General features: G+C 44.2%; 1 protein-coding gene across 3 annotated transcripts; it reads left to right on the top strand.

Moving 5' to 3' along the window:
* The first annotated feature begins 1,957 nt into the window (after positions 1-1,957).
* On the top strand, positions 1,958-18,620 carry il7r (interleukin 7 receptor). 3 transcript variants are annotated; one of them, XM_049020302.1, is made up of 10 exons: positions 1,958-2,146; positions 12,688-12,865; positions 13,631-14,389; positions 15,459-15,561; positions 15,829-15,995; positions 16,083-16,222; positions 16,323-16,482; positions 16,591-16,687; positions 17,042-17,114; positions 17,344-18,620. In XM_049020302.1, exons 3-10 carry the CDS (start codon positions 14,314-14,316, stop codon positions 17,725-17,727), a joined length of 1,200 nt encoding a protein of 399 aa, XP_048876259.1. In that variant the 5' UTR covers positions 1,958-2,146; positions 12,688-12,865; positions 13,631-14,313; the 3' UTR covers positions 17,728-18,620. The 3 variants fall into 3 exon arrangements, with proteins under 3 accessions (XP_048876259.1, XP_048876260.1, XP_048876258.1); XM_049020303.1 differs by lacking the exon at positions 1,958-2,146 and adding an exon at positions 7,921-12,486; XM_049020301.1 differs by lacking the exon at positions 1,958-2,146 and having other exon boundaries at positions 12,688-12,832.
* Positions 18,621-18,873: the final 253 nt, after the last annotated feature.

Below are 18,873 nucleotides of genomic sequence, written 5' to 3'. Positions count from 1 at the left end.
GCCTCGGTCTCACATCCCTCCCGAAGTACAGACAATAGGCTAAGCTGGTGCTAACTCACTGCGGTGTGGAGCATTTCCAACCTATCTGCCTCGTACAGGCCTGCCGACTCTCATGCATCTGGCATAACGCTCACGCTTTCAGACTTTCACGCTCCTGCAAGAAATCTTATGGTAAATCTTATGGTGTATTATTCCATTATAAACCTAAAATTAGCTGCATGTAATGCATTGTGGCAGTTTGCAAACCTTACAGACTATTTACTAAAACTTAAAATGCATGTAAACAAGCCAGCTGACCGGTTGTAAGACTAAGACAGTCACACGTTCTGCACCAGAGGGTCTGATGCCACATGGGCTTATCAGGGCGCTTACACCTCCTTGCTAAAGTCTTATTCATTTTGACCCCCCCCCCCCCCCCAAAACAACTGGTCTCCGATCCCCCCTTCTTAGTGTCTGTGGGAAAGTGAAACCTAGGGGGAGGGGAGAGCTTTGTGAACACAATCTTCACTGTGTTCCCATGCTAGCTGCAATTCACCGCACTGTTACATCAGTTAGGGAACCAGCTGGGTCGAACCCATAGTGCTTACACAGAACAAGCACATCCGTAGGTTTCTCCGGTGCCCAGGTCCACAGGAACCAGGAGGGATCGGGGGGGTGGTGTACTCCCAGTATTTAATTTGTCTTAATTTGTCCCCCAATAAAAGGGATTACATCACTCCAATTCTAGCTTCACTCCACCGATTGCCTGTTCACTATAGAGTTCAGTTTAAAGTTTTACTTCATGTTCTTAATGTTATGCATGGTCTGCTCCCAACTCGTATATCGGATATAATCCAGCCTCATACGTCTTCAAGATCCTTGAGATCCAACATGCAACCTCTTTTAGACGTTCCAAGATGTTGATTAACACTGAAGGGTAACGGTGCTTTCTCAGTTGCTGCTTCAAAACAGTGGAACAATCTGGCTCTCGATGTTAAACACACCAATCCACACCAATCCACACCAGTCGCTGCCTTTAGATCTGTTCTTAAGACATACTTTTTCGGACTGGCATTTAGTCCAAGGTGAGGTACTGTAGCTCTGGTATAGTTGGCTGTTTTATTTTATTTTCTACATTATGTTTGTTTTCTTTCACTTTATTTTTGATGCTCTTTAGCTCAGATCTTCTATACTTCTGTGTATTTCATACTGTGTAAAGCACTTTTGGTGTATGCTTGTCATCTTGAAATGTCCTTTCGAAATATATTTTAGTTACTAATAAATAGACCTTTACATTGAAGTTATTAAGCTGTGTCCCCGTAATATCAAACTCGATTCCATGCCTTTGGCAGTGCCTATCCAAACCCGTGGTCACACTGTGACTCAAAGCTGTTCAGTGACATTACTGAACACAAGTTTCCACATCTGACAGAAAGATGACAGCTTATTTTTGACCTGAGAGCAGAGAAAGCCAGATGAATGTTACAGTATATGTAAGCAACCGGTTGAAACTGAACGGAGCTTATAGAAGCCATCGTGAGTTGTCGTGCCAAGCATGATGTTTTGAAACTACACACGCGACAGACAGCAGTCGTGCAGAAAAGCCGCCCGCTAGGGGGGAACTCCAGCCTCAGAAGCCCATCTCAGTAGTAGCCCACCCTTTTCTGGGCCTTGCATTGACGGCTCCTGTGTTTTCTTCAGTGAAACAGCATCAATTGGGATGCCAGAGACCCAGGACACAAAATTTCATTTTCAGCACTTCCTTGCACTATTTCTGACAAAGTCAGCTAATTCTCAAAGAGGTTTGGTGAGACTGTCAAAGATTAGGGAATCACATTAGGGAAGCAGAGATGGCCAGACCTCCCTCTCCCCAGCCACTTCCTCCAACTCCTCCAGGGGAAAACCAAAGTGATCACGTGCCAGCTGAGAGATGAAATCTCTGCAGTGTATCCTGGCTCTGCTCCCAGGTGGACAGGTCGAAGCTCCTCCCCAGGAAGGCGTCCAGGAGGCATCCTATATAAATGCCCAAACCACCTCAGATGGTTCCTCTTCTATACAACTGAATGAACACAGCAGAATGGCCTCGTCTCACAGCAGAATGTCCTCGTCTCACAGCAGAATGGGCCCTTCTCACAGCAAGCCCAAATGAATGATACACCAAATGAAGGTAAAGTGTCGTAAGCCTCTTTGCTGTCTAACAGTTACAACTTGCATTGCTAAACTTAACCAGGGAATAAAACGCGATGACAGTCTATCAGACAAGTTAATTAATAGTTCCATGACACTTCAATGCCTCAATTGCATGTCGCTTTGGAAAAAAACGTCTGTAAAATCAAGTAAATCTAAAACTCACTGTCGGGTGGCTATTAGTGACAGCAGACGAACAGCAGCTCTACACTGGACTGAGACAAAACACCTGAATAATATTCCTGATGTACTTTCTGATGTTCTTTGGCTTTTGCAGACCCTGCATTACGTCTGTACATTATGGCCTGATAACAAACCACAGACCGGCCTGGTTAGACGTAGCGGTTTTCTTTAGGTAACACATTACATAAGATGTGTGTTCTGTAAATAAGCACAATTCTATAAAATTCTGCTCATGATTCATTTCTGTGCACGCCAGTCAGGATTTTGGTGGATGTCTGGTAATCTTCGTTCTAAAGATTGCGGTCCAGTGGCATTACACCCATGGAGTGGTGCTTATGTTATTTATATTGCTGCCACTGGCAACCAACTTCCTGACCTTTTATCTGGAACTGCAAGAAACAGACTGTTGAATGAAACCTGCTGATTTCCACAGCAAACCTCTGAACCACCACTAGATGGTTAAATTATATCATTCTACTGGGGCTGTTAATGCACCTGAAACATTATTTATCACTAAGGAAAAGTTATCTATAGTATTCAGAAGATTCAATGCTCTACCCGGTAAGACAGTGAGTTTGTCAGGTTTACAGTTTGAGCTGAGTTTGAACAACAACGCCACAGCCTAACCCCAGCTAAGCCTATTTGCGGTGTCTCGCTGTGACATTAGTCACAAAGGAATTCACTGAGGTCTCAGTGCTACATTCTGATGCACCTCAATTTTACTAATGCTACAGCAATCACAACACAATCAAACACCCGCTGAGGGAGAGTCCATGGGTACACATGTACGTGCAAGCATTATGAATGCATGCATGAGACATGCGAGGCTGCTCGGGAAGTCCAAAGGGTCACCATCTGCTGGGATCGTGGTCATCAGCAGAACTAGGAACCAGAGATACTATTAGCAGAACCAGGAAGCCAGGAGGCCCTCGAGGGTCAGCAGGGCTGATAGAAATAGTCCTGCAGCTGAATGACCAGAAGCCAAGGAATAAGTGTTGATCTGTGTTGAACGGTGCTAATCTTTACTGAGGTGATACAACACCGAGGCCATGGCTCCCTGCGCCAGGATGCCTCTGGATACAACGTACATGGAAACAAGGAAACTGCCTGATTGCCAAAATAAACTCCTACAAGGAACTACCTTTTAAACATTAACTTATGTGAAATTCACCGGAATGGCTGCAATAGCGTTCTCCAAAAAGTCGCTGTGCTGCTTCGTTAACACATTTCCTAGGAACGCAGATTCTGAAACTGCAAGTACAGCTGAGGCTCAGCTACATGTGCGGTCATTTTGTAGCCGATATTTGCCAAACCGGTCGGCTGGAACTGCACCTAGCGTTTGTGCGGCTAGAAAACGGGATTTCCCTTTGGTTTGACAGCAGCCCCATGGGTTTGGTCACCTGCTTTTTCCTCAATAAACCTTTTCAAGTTGGAAAACAATCCATCCTTGCTGTTTTCTCCCAGCATACTCCAGGACGGGGCCAAACAGGAAGTATTCTGTTTCTGCCCCATGCTTCATCCTCGCCCTCACTGGGCACTTTGATGTTTCCCCGGGCCTCCATCTGTAAGACGCTGCCACCTGCACAGGCAGACGATGTCAGAGTAGCCCTGGTCTGCATGGGCAGTCCAGTACGAGTCAAAGACAAAAGCAAAGCTAGAGCCTGGGATTTAAAACAAAAAAAAAAAATGAGAGCATAGAAAGATTCCCAGTATGCCAAGCCACTGCAGGTAAAAGCAGGGTGCAGTGAAGCCGCTGTGATGTTGTTACGAGATGAGGCTGTGAGATAGCGACGTGTGTGGTTTCAGAGCCGCCTGCCGTGCTGTCAGGCTGTGCATGAAACCGGGCCCAGCGGCGGTTCTCAGGCCAATCGGCTGCTAGCTCCCTGATGGCTGGGCCGCCCTGGGATCCTGCTGCACCACTGAGTACAGAGCGGTAATCAAGGTGCTGGATCTCCACAGGGCCAAATGAGCTGGCTAAACCTTTTCTCTCTTTTTTCTTTTTTTTTTTTTGCGTTTCTCACGTTCTTTTGTACTCCGAACCCCAGTGCCTCAACCGCAGCTGCCACCCACGGACGCCTTCGAGAACTAAACCCTCCTCTTCTGTCTGTCATCCCTCACTTCCTGGCTGAATGATGGAAAGGCAGCCTCCTCCTCCTCTTCCCCAAAAGCAACATTCTCTCTGAGCGAGCCTCCTCCGCTCTCATCCTCTGCAGCCGGATCACAAAAGGGACACGATCTTCACGTTTTTCTCTATTGCGCCTAGGAACAGACCTCAATCACTATTCACAAGCCACATGAAACAACGGTTTTCTTTCATTTGACTATTATTTTTTTTTTTGCTGCTGATGCCCATGCGTAAGTGCAATGGGATGGAAATGCAGCACGACAGCCAGCAAGCTCTGTGCAAACGTGAGAGACTGAGGCATGTCCCCTTCAGAGCAACGGGGCGTCTTTATGACCGGTTTTTACTGGATAAAACACATGAACACATGCATCCCAGCAACACAAGAACAGCCGCTTCTTAATAGCTCTTTGTAGTGCATGTAGTATGTAATGCTGTATGTGACACAGGAAATATTGTCAAAGCCACGAGACCACAGCTCACCTTGCTGCACACACCACAAAAATCCAGGAACCTGCTTTCCATCCTGGGGAGATCATTTTTGATTCTACCCAAGTCTGGCTGCTGTATAAAATAACATCCAGTACTGTATTAATGAGAAACCCAGACTGCCTGTTTGCTTCTGCTCTTGACGTGTTACACCTGACAGAACAGAGATCCTTCACTTTAAAACCACTGTGGAAGGTTTTTCACTAGAGCTATAGGATTCATGAGAAAAAGTAATTAATATAATTAATTTGGCTGCAAAACTATGACCTTTGATCTTCTGTAGGCCTACAGCTAGTACAAAACAAAAGGGAGACTTAAAAAAAACCTTTGAGGCTAACTACAGGGTGCACAGACCTTGTAGAGGGCAGGATGTTGCTTGTTTTGTTGTTGCACAATCCTACCCATCTAGGAAGGAGACCCACAATGTCCTCTGTCACAGCAGGAAGCATGCAGATAAGGCAGCGTGCAGTAACCACCGGCCCTCTGAGATCAATGGCTGCTCCTGCAGCCTCCCCTCACCCCCTCCATCTTCAACCACGCATAAACTGATCCGCAACCTCAGGTGCTTTGCCGGCAGTCCATCTTCTTAGCTATGATCCTCCATCTCATGTGCTTTGCTTATGGTATCTTCTCAGGTATGATCCTCCATCTCAAGTACTTTGCCTATGGTATCTTCTCCACTATGATCCTCCATCTCAGGGACTTTGCGTATGGTATCTTCTCAGCTATGATCCTCCATCTCAAGTGCTTTGCCTATGGTATCTTCTCAGCTATGATCCTCCATTTCTTGTATCTCCTTGGCTATATCCCTCCTACATGGATGGAAATTCTGGACCTCCCACCAAATATTACATGTTCAAAAGCCCCTCCCATGTGCTGGTCTCTCCGACAGTCCTGGCTGTGACCCTCCAGCTCCAGGTTCTCCTCCTCAATGACTCTCTGTCTTTCATGCTTTGTCTGAGGTATCTCCTTATCTATAAACCTCAGTCTCCAGTCTCTTCTCCCCAACAGTCTCCCCATGGTCATCATCTTCTATTTCCAGTCTCTCCTGAGTCCTCTGTAGTATTATGTTCCTATGTAGGTTCAAAAAGCATGGTGTTGGCTCCGTTAAATCTGTCAGTCATCCTACTACAAGATTGTTGTATATATAAGCAACGACACATCCTTACCCATGATCCTCGGTCTTCAATCACCGCTGCGGTTCATTTGCGACCCTCTATCTTGGCTGCTTCCTGCTACATTTGTCCTGCATCTTTGCTATGTTTTCTCTTTCATGCATTTATAATTTGGTGAAGGAGGCCCAGCAGGGTCTGTTCCTTCTGCGAACTCTAAGATGCACCAGGATCCCCGGAAAACCTTCTTATCGCTGCACGGTCATGACTGTCCCGATGTATGGCTGCATGGTGCAGAATTCAAGCTGCACTGAGCAAGAAAGGGAGGGTCTTCAGCGGGTATGGGAGACTGCCCCGCAGATTATCGGCTCCCCCTTCCTCACCTGAAGGACATTCACTCGAACTGTCTCCTCAGGCGTGCAAGAAACATCAGCTGAGACCCCTCACACCCTGGTTACAACTTCCTTTCCATCCTTCCCTCCGGCGGGCTCAGGGTCATCAAGACTCAGACAAACTGTTTAAAAAACAGCTTCTTCCCCAGAGAGATGGATAAACTACAGAACTACCGGACTGCTACCTTACAGGCATATAAAGTATGCCAACTAACTAGGCAGGGACGAAGTAGACTTTTCTAATGGTTGATGTGGACTCTTACTGGACTGTTTGAGATGTGATGCAGTGATGCTTGCTGCACTGATATGCACTTTTTAATATGTGATGCATTACTACAATGTGTTGTCACTGACGTGGATGTTATAATCATGCACTGTGTGACTGATATGGACTTTTAAGATGCGACGCGTTGGTAAGTTGTGATGTCACAGGAAGTCTTTAATCACTAAGGTGCACTGAGTTGCAATTTGCATTTTATTAGTGTAGTTTTTTTTACCTGATATGGCCTTTTTAAAAAAAAATTTTAAACTGCTAAGTTCAACCATTTGTTTCAAAGTGAATTTCATTGTATACTAATATGCAAGGACAACAAAAAGATCTAATCTAAAAAACATTGGATGCATCCGTTTGAAAACAACAGCATTAGTAATCAGGCACTAAAATGTCACTTTACACAGAGGGTTTTTGACTGTGAACTATTCTGCTCTGACAGACAGCCCGAGCTGAACAGGATCAGCCAACCTAAACTCTGCACGCTAACCAAAGACCTACTCTTCCACATCAAACATTCAAGGCCAAAAGGCGTGTTTACGTTAAACAAGCGTAACCACAACCTACAAGACACATCAAAAACTGAGAAAACAACAGACCAAAGTTATTTACAAAAAATAGGCTGATTCAGAGCATAAGTGTGAGGCCTGAGTGTTAAGACAGTGTTTGGGTTTTTTTGCCTTTGTCTCTCTGTGCTGCTGTTTTGCTCTGATTGACCTTCATACCAACAGATACGCTGACAAGCTTAATCAAAACAGCTGGCAGAGTCACACGGGGGATTTTCTTTCTTGAAACTGCAACCTCACATATTTTTGATTCAGTTCTTCTTTTGAAACATACTTCTGTCCAGTAGTTCTGTTGTCGTGTCAGTACTCCTTCACTAAACTGTCACAGCCCGCGAACATTATGAATCCTGCGAGAGTAGTACACTCCACGGCAGCCGCTCTTCACTACAAAGGGGCAGGATCGAAACCACACACAAATCAAATTTTACATCTTGGTCATTAAATTGTGATTCAACAAATGGCCTTTGCATCACCATTTTTGATCCTGATGAAATCTAACGTGCGAATTTCTCATATTTCCCAGAGCTCAGAAATGTTTGTTATTTTTAAAGAGAGTGAGATTAGTGTGTAGTTTCATTGATTTTTTTTTTTGCAAATTCAGAACTCACTCTAACACCCCTTTAAATAAGAACACAAATTTTCTATGTTTAAAACCAGGTAAAGAGTACTTTCTTCCCAATTAAGTATTCTTATTCCCAATAAAAAATTTTTGAGGCTCCAATGTAGCATTTAAAACGTACAATTTTTGGGTGCTTATCTCAAGAAGGGGACCAAGTAAAAGCTCACTGTTTTATAAGCACAAGTAATACACATACGTATTTCATTCTAAAAAAATTTACTTGTTATTTCAATCCTTTTTTATAACAATAAGTAGCAAAGCATTCAGTGGGTGAGATAAAATTTGAGCTTGAAAAAAGAAGCGTATATTTATACAACAGTAGAATTTTTTCATACCCAGAAAAAGCACTTTTTTCAACCTTTAATATGAAAACATTCTGAATTACATTTTTCTACCTTTTCTACCTGTGGTGTAGAAACTTAAAGGGACTTTTTTTTAATAATAAACATTTCTCAGCTCTTGGTGGTGTATGTCACTCACATACCAAATATGATCAAGATCAGCAATTGTGATGCAGAGACTTATTTGGAAATATGTTGAATTAAAACGGACCGGGCCACCTTCAGTAGGAGGCTCCTGTTGAAGGACAGTGGATGGCACAGTGGTTAAGGAACCGTGGCAACAGCCCTACACAAACGCAGCTGGCCTTGCAAAGTACAGCTCTGTGAACAAAAGTCTCCAACTGAAAGATTAGTCCTGGTGTGAGAGGACCACTCTGCCAGAAAGTACAGCTCGACGAGGTTTGGGCTGTTTCAGCTGATTGGCCGGTTTCTGATAGTTGACCAGCTTAAGGTATGTGTTTGCCTGATGGTTTGATGGTCTTACCAGCTTATGAGGATCATTCCTACCTGGTTTAGCTGGCCATACCAGCATGACCAACTGGTGACCCACCCAGATAAACCATCCAAGAACAGCAGGAGATGGGACATGACCGTCTAAGGCCATCTTGAAACCAGTTACACCAGCTGGTGTTTCTCAGCAGGGTACCTATCAGACCAGTTTAAGGTATGTTCGAATCAGGAAAAAGCATTAAAGACGCAGACTTCCGAGACATCAGAAGAACCAACTGGACTGGAAAACCACAGCTAAAATGCAAACGATGTGGAGAGAGCCCTACTATTCATTTCAGACCTCCCCCAGGTGTGGAGGAGTTTGACGTGCCCTGAGGAGATACAATCAGGGGAATAACTGCGGAAGAAACAAAGACGGAGCCTAGGACGTCTCAGCTTAGGACATCTGCTGTGTTAGATGAGCGCAGGCGAAGCTCCATGTTGGCCTCATTCACTCAAACCAAACTGTCAGAGACACAGGAAGTGGCTTGCGGCCCATTTGTTTTCGTCTCCGCGTGCACGTTCGCATGTGGAGAAGACAACTGGCATTGCGATTGCTGCCCTTAGCATGTCTGCTCCTTGGGGTGGCTCACCAAGAACACACCGAGCGTGCCGAACTGCATGGGGTAGGGGGTAGCAAAGAGGTGTCTGCACCCAGAATGCCCTGCATGAGCACGCCCACGATTTGGAGCAGACAATTGACGGCGCTCTGTCATAAGTGTACTATTCCAATTGGTAGCCCCCCTCGGTACATTTTGCTGACCGGGGAGGGCCCTCAGGTGATTTTGTCAACCAGGGGGAAACCCCCTCAGCACACTGCACCAACGCTAGAGTTTGCCTCTAGATTTCACAGATAGAAACACTAAAATAGAAAACGTTCCAGAAGTTCGGAACAGTAAATCATTTCGATTTTTTTATTGTGAGCCTCCTCCCAGTCCTCAGCCAAGGAAAACGTACACCCGCCCCCCCACACCCCCCGAGGCTTGTCAGCAACATTGTACAAACTCAGGACATTTGTTAACATTTGAAATCCAGTATAGCCTCCCGTTGACCACCACTCCAAAGTATAGAATTAGAAGTTCCATTACCGCACTAACTACAACAACATTTATGAAACATCCACAGTCCTTCAGCCTTTCATCTGAAGCATCGTGTGTAAATGAACTTGAACAGGCAACTTCAAACATGGAAAAATCCCCTCGCAGCACTCTAGATCTTGTGGCTCCACTTAAGAGGATAAAGCATAGTGATAACAAACCCGCCCCCTGGTACTCTGATCATACACGTGAACTCAAACAGGCATCACGCAAGCTAGAGCGCAAATGGCGCTCAACTAAACTAGAAGTTTTCAAATCTGCCTGGAAAGAAAGCCTCTCTAAATACAGACAAGCACTAGTGACTGCTCGGTCTGTGTATCTCTCCAGATTAATAGACATGAACAAAACCAATCCTAAATTCCTATTTGAATCCATGGCTAGGATAACACAGAATTCCTCATTCAACTCGCTCTTAAGAGTGATGACTTTCTTACATTCTTTAATGGTAAAATAACTAAGATTAGACAGACCATCCTGTGCACACCCTTACCTACTTATGGCTGCCAGCCTCCTGTTAGTCTTAGGCCTACCAATAATGAGACCTTTGAATCATTCAATCCTATTACACACTCAGAACGTTTGAGCTTAATTTTCTCCTGTAAATCCTCTACTAGCCTTGTAGACCCAAGTTCTACAAAATTCTTCAAGGAAATTGCACCACAGATTAGCACTACTGTGTTAAATGTATTAAATTCTTCTCTTAGGCTTGGATATGTTCCAAAACCTTTTAAAATGGCTGTTATTAGACCCGTCCTAAAGAAACCAAATCTTGAACCCAGTGTTTTAGGTAACTATAGACCTATCTCAAATCTTCCTTTCATTTCAAAGATCTTGGAAAAAGTTGTAGTTCATCAGTTGTCCTCTTTCCTACAAGAAAATAATGCCAATGAATTATATCAGTCTGGTTTTAGACCAAACCATAGCACAGAAACTGCTCTAGTCAAAGTAATGAATGATTTACTTGTGGCTTCTGACCGTGGCTGTGTATCTCTGTTGGTATTGCTAGATTTAACTGCAGCGTTCGATACTGTGGACTATAATATCCTCTTGGACCAGTTAGAAGGTGTAGTTGGCATTACGGGGACAGCTCTTTCTTGGTTCCGCTCATATTTAACTGATCGCTATCAGTATGCCCATGTGAACAATGAATCATCCAAGGCCACAAAAGTTGAATATGGTGTCCCACGGGGATCAGTCCTGGGCCCGCTACTGTTTACTCTATACATGCTACCTCTTGGTAACATTATTAGACAACATGGTATTGGGTTTCATTGTTATGCAGATGATACACAGTTGTACATATCTGTTAACCCTGATGATACATCACTGCTATCTCGGTTAGAATACTGTCTATTAGATATCCGGTGCTGGATGGCAAAAAAAATTCCTTATGTTAAACACAGAAAAAACAGAAGTTCTGGTAATTGGTACCAAGGCTGCAAGAAATAAGTTCCACCACCTCAGCATTGGTAGCCTTCCTACACAACCTAACATGGTGGTTAGAAATCTTGGCGTTCTTGTTGATTCAGATTTATGCTTTGATGCTCACATTAGAAGTATTACTAGAACTGAGTTTTATCATCTACGGAACATAGCCAAGCTTCGTAAAATGCTCTCACTTGATGATGCAGAAAAATTAGTACATACCTTTGTAAGTTCCAGACTGGATTACTGTAATGCCCTCCTATCAGGTTGCCTGTCCGGATCCTTGCATAAACTTCAGTTGGTACAGAATGTTGCAGCCAGAGTAACAAACACTAAAAAAAAGCCAGAGTAACAAACACTAAAAAATTTGATCGTATTACACTGGTCTTATCCTCTCTTCATTGGCTGCCAGTTAAGTCTCGAATTGACTATAAAATACTGCTATTAACCTATAAAGCACTGAATGACCTTGCACCAGAATACCTTAGTGACCTGCTGATCACATACAACCCTCCACGCTTGCTTCGCTCTCAAGCCATGGTATATCTGTTAGTGCCTAGGGTAGAAAGAGCTACGGCAGGCTGCAGAGCTTTCTCCTATAGAGCTCCTCAGCTGTGGAATGGTCTTCCACCGGATGTGCGGGTTTCAGGCTCACTCTCAATATTCAAGTCTAGACTAAAAACACACCTCTTTAGTTTAGCATATAGGGACACTAGTTCTAGCTCTAGCTAACTGCTCACTCCTAGTCAGACCTACAGTGTGAGGTGTAGAGCTGGGTGGGGATCGGTGCCATTGGCTTTGGATAAACTGTCAGTGCAGTCACTCTAGCTTCACAATCCCTTGTGGAATTGGAGTGCTGACATTTCAGGGACTCCCCATGCCTGCATTCCCACTTGCCTCTCCCTCCTACTGATGCTGCCATAGCCATATCTGCCGGAGTTTGCACATTGCACTTCATATTGCACTCATCTAGCTGTTAGCACTGCCTATAGCCTCCTCTACTTTAACTAATTGTACATTTTATTTCCCATACTCCTCCTGGGGGGTGCTGCCTGGAGACCTCAATCTACCAAGATGTCCAGCACACCCTGCTACATGTGACATCGCCACTACCAATGACGTCCCTGCATCTAGCTCGCCGTACTGCCTGTGTCATCCTGTGACTTGGCACTTAACCATCTCTCCTATTTGACTCTCCCTGCCGGCCCCTGGAGGTTTGGGCTCCCCCTTTGAGTCTGGTCCCTCCCAAGGTTTCTTCCTTCTTGGGAGTTTTTCCTTGCCACTGTCGCCTATGGCTTACTCACTGGGGGCTTTGGGTGAGGATGCTGCAAAGCGCTTTGAGACGATGTAATGTCGTGAAACTGCGCTATACAAAAATTAATTTGTTTGTTGTTTGTTTGTTGACCTCTCCCCAGGAATGGACTTCCTCTCCTTAGAGGCACCTCATTGCCTGTGTGACATCACCTCAGCTGAACTATTGGCATGGGACTACAAGCAAAAAGCAAGGGTAGCTCAAAAGGAGTCTGTTAGATAATTGGACTGTCCTTGCTAAGTATACAGGTAAAATAATCAGAGCATCACATGTAACGAAAGGTATTCCCTTTTAAATACTTAATGAATTTACACATTTTAATTAACCATTGTGTTGAAGCAACTTGAAATGAAACTAGACTAAAATTGTTTCCTAATTATGTGAAAAGTCCAAGGAATCATTTGTTGTATGATAAAAATAAGAGGTACATGAAACAGACGCTTTTGGAGTTTGTTTATTGTTTTCAGTTTGAGATCTCCATGGTAAAATTCAGTTAAACTCAAAACATCTTACAAGAGCCCGGCTCACATGAGTAGTTAAAAAACAAAAGTTTTCCTCTGAAGGACCAAGTTAGGCACGTTCATTTGAAATAGATTTATCTGCATTCAATGAAGGAAAGTGAGTAAAAATTAATGTCTTAATAATATCGTAGCTCAAACTTGCCTCAGATTTTCAACATTTCCTATAGAATGTTTATAACTTTTAAGTTGTGGATATATCTATTACTTTCTGACTCAACGTCCCAGTCATATCTAAAGAACGAGTTTCGGTTTAGGTTATAAACTCTACCGCTAACGTGTTTGTGTAACTTGGCAGGATGATAACAGGACAATTGTTTTTACTAATATTAGAAAGATACCAAATATACCAAGGCAGTTTTTGTCAGAAAACGAAGGGTCGCCACAGCCAGAATGATTTTTTGATAGTACATCCGATGGAGTGTGTGACAATGGGCCTGGTAATTTGATGCCCCTTCACAAGGGTAAAAAGAAAAGGCAGGTGGAGGGAAATGGATGTGAAAACCTTTGTCCTCTTATTTCCTACAGGTTCCTGTTCCAGTGACTGGTGAGGCACTGTTAGCCAGGAGGTCGGAGACGACAGCAGTCATGATTAGCTGAGGAGGGCACCCGCCTACTTCCTCTTCAGTGGCGACAAGTAACAAGGGAACAGAGGGGAGCAAATGAGCCTCTTCCACCCACACAGAGACATGGGAGAACATCTGAAACATGCAGACATTGTGCGTGTGCGTGTGCTTATGCTCATACATGACATAAGCTTCCGGGGAAAAGATAGAACAGGGTGACCTAAAGACCTCTATTTACACCTTTATAACCTCCGGAAGCTAGGTGGGCCAGTACATTTTTATCACAAATTTTTTTCACTGTAAATCTTGACACGTTTTTCCAAATCGTCTGAGAAAGGATCCTGATACTCGGCCAGCAGTGTGCACACTGGGAAAACCGACCACTCCCTGTCACCCCAGCCCTGCCAGTCCCCATCCCTATCCTCACATTCTTTTTTCTAAACCAATGTGATTGATGAAGAAAAGAACGACTTCCTGTTATCGGCAGAACCACAAACCAAAGCCGCTGCTCTCCGCCCTCTCACTTCCTCTGCCCTCCCCCTCCGATCTCCTCTCATGCTTATATGGGAAGACAAGCTCTCTGAGTGGTAGGATCACCTTCTCCGAACTGCACCTCTACTGCATCCTGTGCTCTGGGTGAGGAGCATGGCTCAGTCGTGCTGGGCGGCTCTGTTCATCTTCCCGCTGCTGGTTCAAGCCCAGAGTGGCAGCGACGATGAAGGTAAGACCGTCTCCGTGCTCCATCTCCGTGCTCCTTCACTGCACTTTGCACCTCTAGCCGCCACCCCCCCTTCTTGTTAAAGGGTTACATGCTACTGCCTGACCTGCTGTCTCTTCGCTCAAATGAGTGATTCAAAGGGAAAGCTGCTTCAAGTCTGTAATACGCTCATATGATTCAAGCCACATTAGACACAATTTCTGCTCCTTTCTTAAATGTTAGCGCTTCACCCCAGTAACAATATGACACACTAATCATTCCTGCCTTCACATACCCGGAAAAACAACAGATTAATACATTAAGAAACGTACCTGAGCTGTATTCTTTTGGACAGTGTTTACCAACCTGCTCTTCATGGTGCCCCAGATAGTCCACATTTTTCTCCTTCGCAGCTTCCTACTAGGAGCAAAAATGTGGACTGTCTGTGGAGTCCTGAGGACTGGGTTGGAAAATGCTGCTTTAGGATGATTATTGTGGCATTTGAATGTTTCCTGGAACGGAGGCATCAGTCTGCCCAGGGCAGGTGTGTGTAGCTATATTCTGGGTGTGTTCTGGTGTCTCACATGTGTTGCGGTGCTTTCAGTCAGCCTGTTGACCCCAGATACACCCACAACGGCGCTCTGTTGGAAGGCGTGCTGGATGCGTACATATATCAGGGAAATTACGCCTTTGTTTCACCCTGGGGTATTTACGCACCCCTCGGCAACGCCCTCCTGAAATAAAGTAACACTTACCCCTAACCCAACGTGTAGCACTGAATAATGCAGGAGCAGAAATCAGACACTCAGGGCCACCTTCACGAAGCTGGAGAAGCAGAGCCCCAGCAGTTACAAGCTTTCCAGTCTCCCCTTGCTTTGTACGTCACAGTTGTAGGACGACTGTTTTTTAGTTCCCTGTTCTTTACACCACCGTACCCCAGCGTTAAACACTTAATCTCAATACTCCCTAACGAATAATCCAAAATCTAAAATGCAGAACTTCACATTAATCAAGGGGCCTGTTCAAAATCATGTTGGTGACTTGTATTTCTGAACCCATCACTGAAGCAGGACTGGTCTGTTCACATCCGCAGAACCTTATGTTCATTGCTGGTCTAGTGTCACTATGGAGAACACCCTGTTATTTTGCCAAGTGGATGAAGACATGCTTACAGAGCTCAAAAACGCAACTCTGTGGTAAGTAAAAATACCATAACACTGTTAAGCACTGGATTTGTGGCATAAGAGTCCAAGAAAAAGGGAATTACCATGCTGCTGTGCTATATTCAGTAATATATACGGATAACAGCAAGTGTCACGCTGTAAAAGCAACCGATGAGTATTATTCTGGTTCATAATGACGAAGCAATGGAGCAGAAGGATTTACTGATGAAGCATAGAGTGTAGAGGGTGAAAATGGAAATGTTGAGTAATAAATGAGTTAAATTGTATTTCTCTGTGTAGCAAAGAACTCCCAAAGGCACCAGTCATAAACCAGGACTGTAAAACAATTATGACAAGAGATGACAACATTACATTCCCTAATCTCTCCCCGCTCCTCAAATACCGTCTCAAAATTCAGTTCCAGACAAGGGAACCATTCAGTAAAACATATGAACTGAAGAAAATAAGTAAGTAAATCTTTTTAACATGCCTTGTAATGATATAAGAGACTACATACATCTTAAAGATGTAATTACAAATTTGGCTTCTTGCAGTAAAACCAAATACACCAATGGTCAATACGACCTTCGTGGCCAAGGAATGGAAAGCAATAGTATCCATCGAAACAGGTTATAAGAATGATATCCTCGAAAATGCTCTAACGCGGGAAGTCAAGATCAAAGGTCGCAACGCGGTGAGATTCCAAACGTGCTTTCTGGGTATAATTGGGAGACTGTCATTTTTAAATATCGAAAGGCCTGTTTCATTGAAATCTGTTTTTTTTTTTGTGCTAGACTTACGTCGTAGACCAAAATGAGTTACACATTGAGTCCAGAGAAGTCCTCAGAGAGAACACACAGTACTGTGTGAAGGCCAGATGCAAACCGAACAACAATTATTTTGATGGCTACTGGAGTGATTGGAGTCACTGGAGCAAGTTCCACACCCCGAAGGGTAAGCAGAAATGACCCTCTAAAACCATTGATGGACACCAATGAACAAACCCATTGATATACTCATCCCATTGTCTGCAAACCCTCTTTTCCCCACTTGTCTGTATAGAACACCAGGCGGATCAGCTGCACATCTACATAGTCATGGGTGCACTGCTCCTCTTGCTAATGATTGCTGGAGTAATGGTTCGACATTGGTACAAGGAGTAAGTCCTTATGAAAATTACTTCTTCTTAGGCATCCTGCCCATGGCTCCTTCCCGTAGCCGGCAAGGTTGTCTGATCAGGTGGGACAGTGTTGTCTGTACACCTGATTGTATATGAACATGATAACACATACGACTCGTGCTGTGTGTAAATCAGCCCTTGTGTTAAAGTGACACTATTAAATCTACAGAGGAGGTAGTCAAAGAAGGAAGGCTATTACGCTAAATTTGTCGTTTTTGTCAATTTGTGGGTGATGTTGTGCATTGTTCTGACAGGAAGTTAAGAAAATTAAGATATTGGAACTTATCCTGTTTCCGTCTAAAAAGTATATTTGCTCTGTTCCTTTCTTTACAGTATCAAATTAATCATTTGGCCGATTATTCCAAACCCCAAACACACTCTGGTACAAGGCTACAAGCCTAATAAGGTAACAACCACGATCATATCTTAATACCTTTTTCCAGACATTTTTTTTCCTAATAGTTTTATACTTTGCATTTGAAGAAGCAACGCTGCTGTTTTCACACAATCCATCCCAGCTGCCGTAATACTCAATGACAAGGAGAATTCATTCACAGAGCCTCAAGCTATCCTTCAGAGAACCTTCAGCTGCATGTGCTACTATTGCTTATGATCTCCTCTTGCTCTGGTCACAGGGTCCACCTGTTAGCTTCCACCCTGAAAGCTTCAACGACAACTGCATCCAACTGATTGACCAAGTCGAGGAGAGACGCGTGACCCCCGACAGCCCAGACTTGGTGGGCAGCTATGAGGTCAGGAGACACAGCAGTGGGCAAAGGACTATGGGACCAATCCTCAGGAACTCTACTGCCAATACAGGGGAGAATCACCCCATGCTTCAGAACAAAGGCAAAGTGGAAGAAGATGGCCTAGGGACTGGCAGGCAGATGTCAGCTTCTGGGATTACCAGAAATTCTGGGACATCTGGCAGGTCTGAGGCGAACAGCAATAACAATGTGCCGGTTCCTCGAAGAGATGAGGCGTACGTCACCATGTCCAGCTTCTACAAGACCCAGTGACAGGAATCCCCCAACTCACCTTCCAGATGTAGAAAGTCCTTGGCCATATATTGTAGCTCAGCCCCAACAAAATTCAGTCTGATCAATCAATTTTCAGCAAACCAAAATCATGACATCCTGTATGCCAGACCTGAATCGCTACAGGTGCTCTAGCTTTTGTGATCTGCAATCATCCTCGGGAATGACACGGTTAGACATTAAGACAACATGAACTGGGCTATAATGCAACGATCTACGGGAGGAATACATTGACCAGTGTTTTTGTCTTTTTTTCATATGAACTTATGGATCTGCAACCACAGCTACATGCTGTTGAAGTCCTTTAGCCCTACTTTAGACATTCTTGCTCCTATTATCCCATAGAAGCTGCTATTGTACTGCCGAGCTGCACTTCAACGCAAGAATGTTTCTAGCCAAGATTTATTACATTTTTACTGTAAAAATAACCAGGATGTAATTATTTAACAAGTGCATTATATTGGTACATTATGATGGCATTACTGTTCAACCACTGATTCATGGCAAAGTAACCACTGGGCCTTTCTTTTCTAGAGCAGGGGTGAGGAACCTGATCCACAGAGAGCTGGTGCGGGTTTTTGGGATGACCTCACAATCAGCCAATCACAAGCAGTGGTTCTCGACTCCAGTCAGCTGATTGAGTGGTCATCCCAAAAACCCACACTGGCTCACCATGGATCAGGTTCCCTAGCCCGGTTCTATGGAAATAACAAAAATGTTAGTCTACCTCCCTCACATGGCATCTACATGTATGAACTTTTATTCTTTACACAAATACTACAAAATACTGTCAAGTGCATGCAAAACAATTCAAACTGCGCAGAAGTTAACCAGAAATGTATTTACGTAATAAAATCAAGGGGGGAAAAGATGTACATGTTTGTCCCACAAAGATGCATTGGCAGGGGGCTCCACAAGCTTTGTGGGCCCCCACCTGGTCTAACCATCTTCCATGCAGCTGCCACTACAGACCCCTGCATCGACACGTGTCAAATGGGTTTCTTTGCACAGTCTAAGGAAACGCAGTTGTGATAATTGGTGTCTGTAACTCCCCTGAGTGCATGTATGTATGTGCCCTGTGCTGGGCCGGCATCCCATTCAAGTGGTCCATGCTGTCAGGGGTAAATT

Source organism: Brienomyrus brachyistius, chromosome 7 (assembly GCF_023856365.1).
Source record: "Brienomyrus brachyistius isolate T26 chromosome 7, BBRACH_0.4, whole genome shotgun sequence".
In the NCBI taxonomy this organism is placed as follows: domain Eukaryota; kingdom Metazoa; phylum Chordata; class Actinopteri; order Osteoglossiformes; family Mormyridae; genus Brienomyrus; species Brienomyrus brachyistius.
Note: the sequence above shows the minus strand (reverse complement) of the source record. Positions and strands in the feature narration are given on the sequence as shown.

Bases quoted from the DNA above. Each gene is read 5' to 3' on its own strand.
- il7r (XM_049020302.1), top strand. From the start codon at position 14,314: ATGGCTCAGTCGTGCTGGGCGGCTCTGTTCATCTTCCCGCTGCTGGTT. The intron at 15,562-15,828 runs GTAAGTAAAAAT...TTCTCTGTGTAG, and splicing joins CTCAAAAACGCAACTCTGTG to CAAAGAACTCCCAAAGGCAC. The intron at 16,483-16,590 runs GTAAGCAGAAAT...TTGTCTGTATAG, and splicing joins CAAGTTCCACACCCCGAAGG to AACACCAGGCGGATCAGCTG.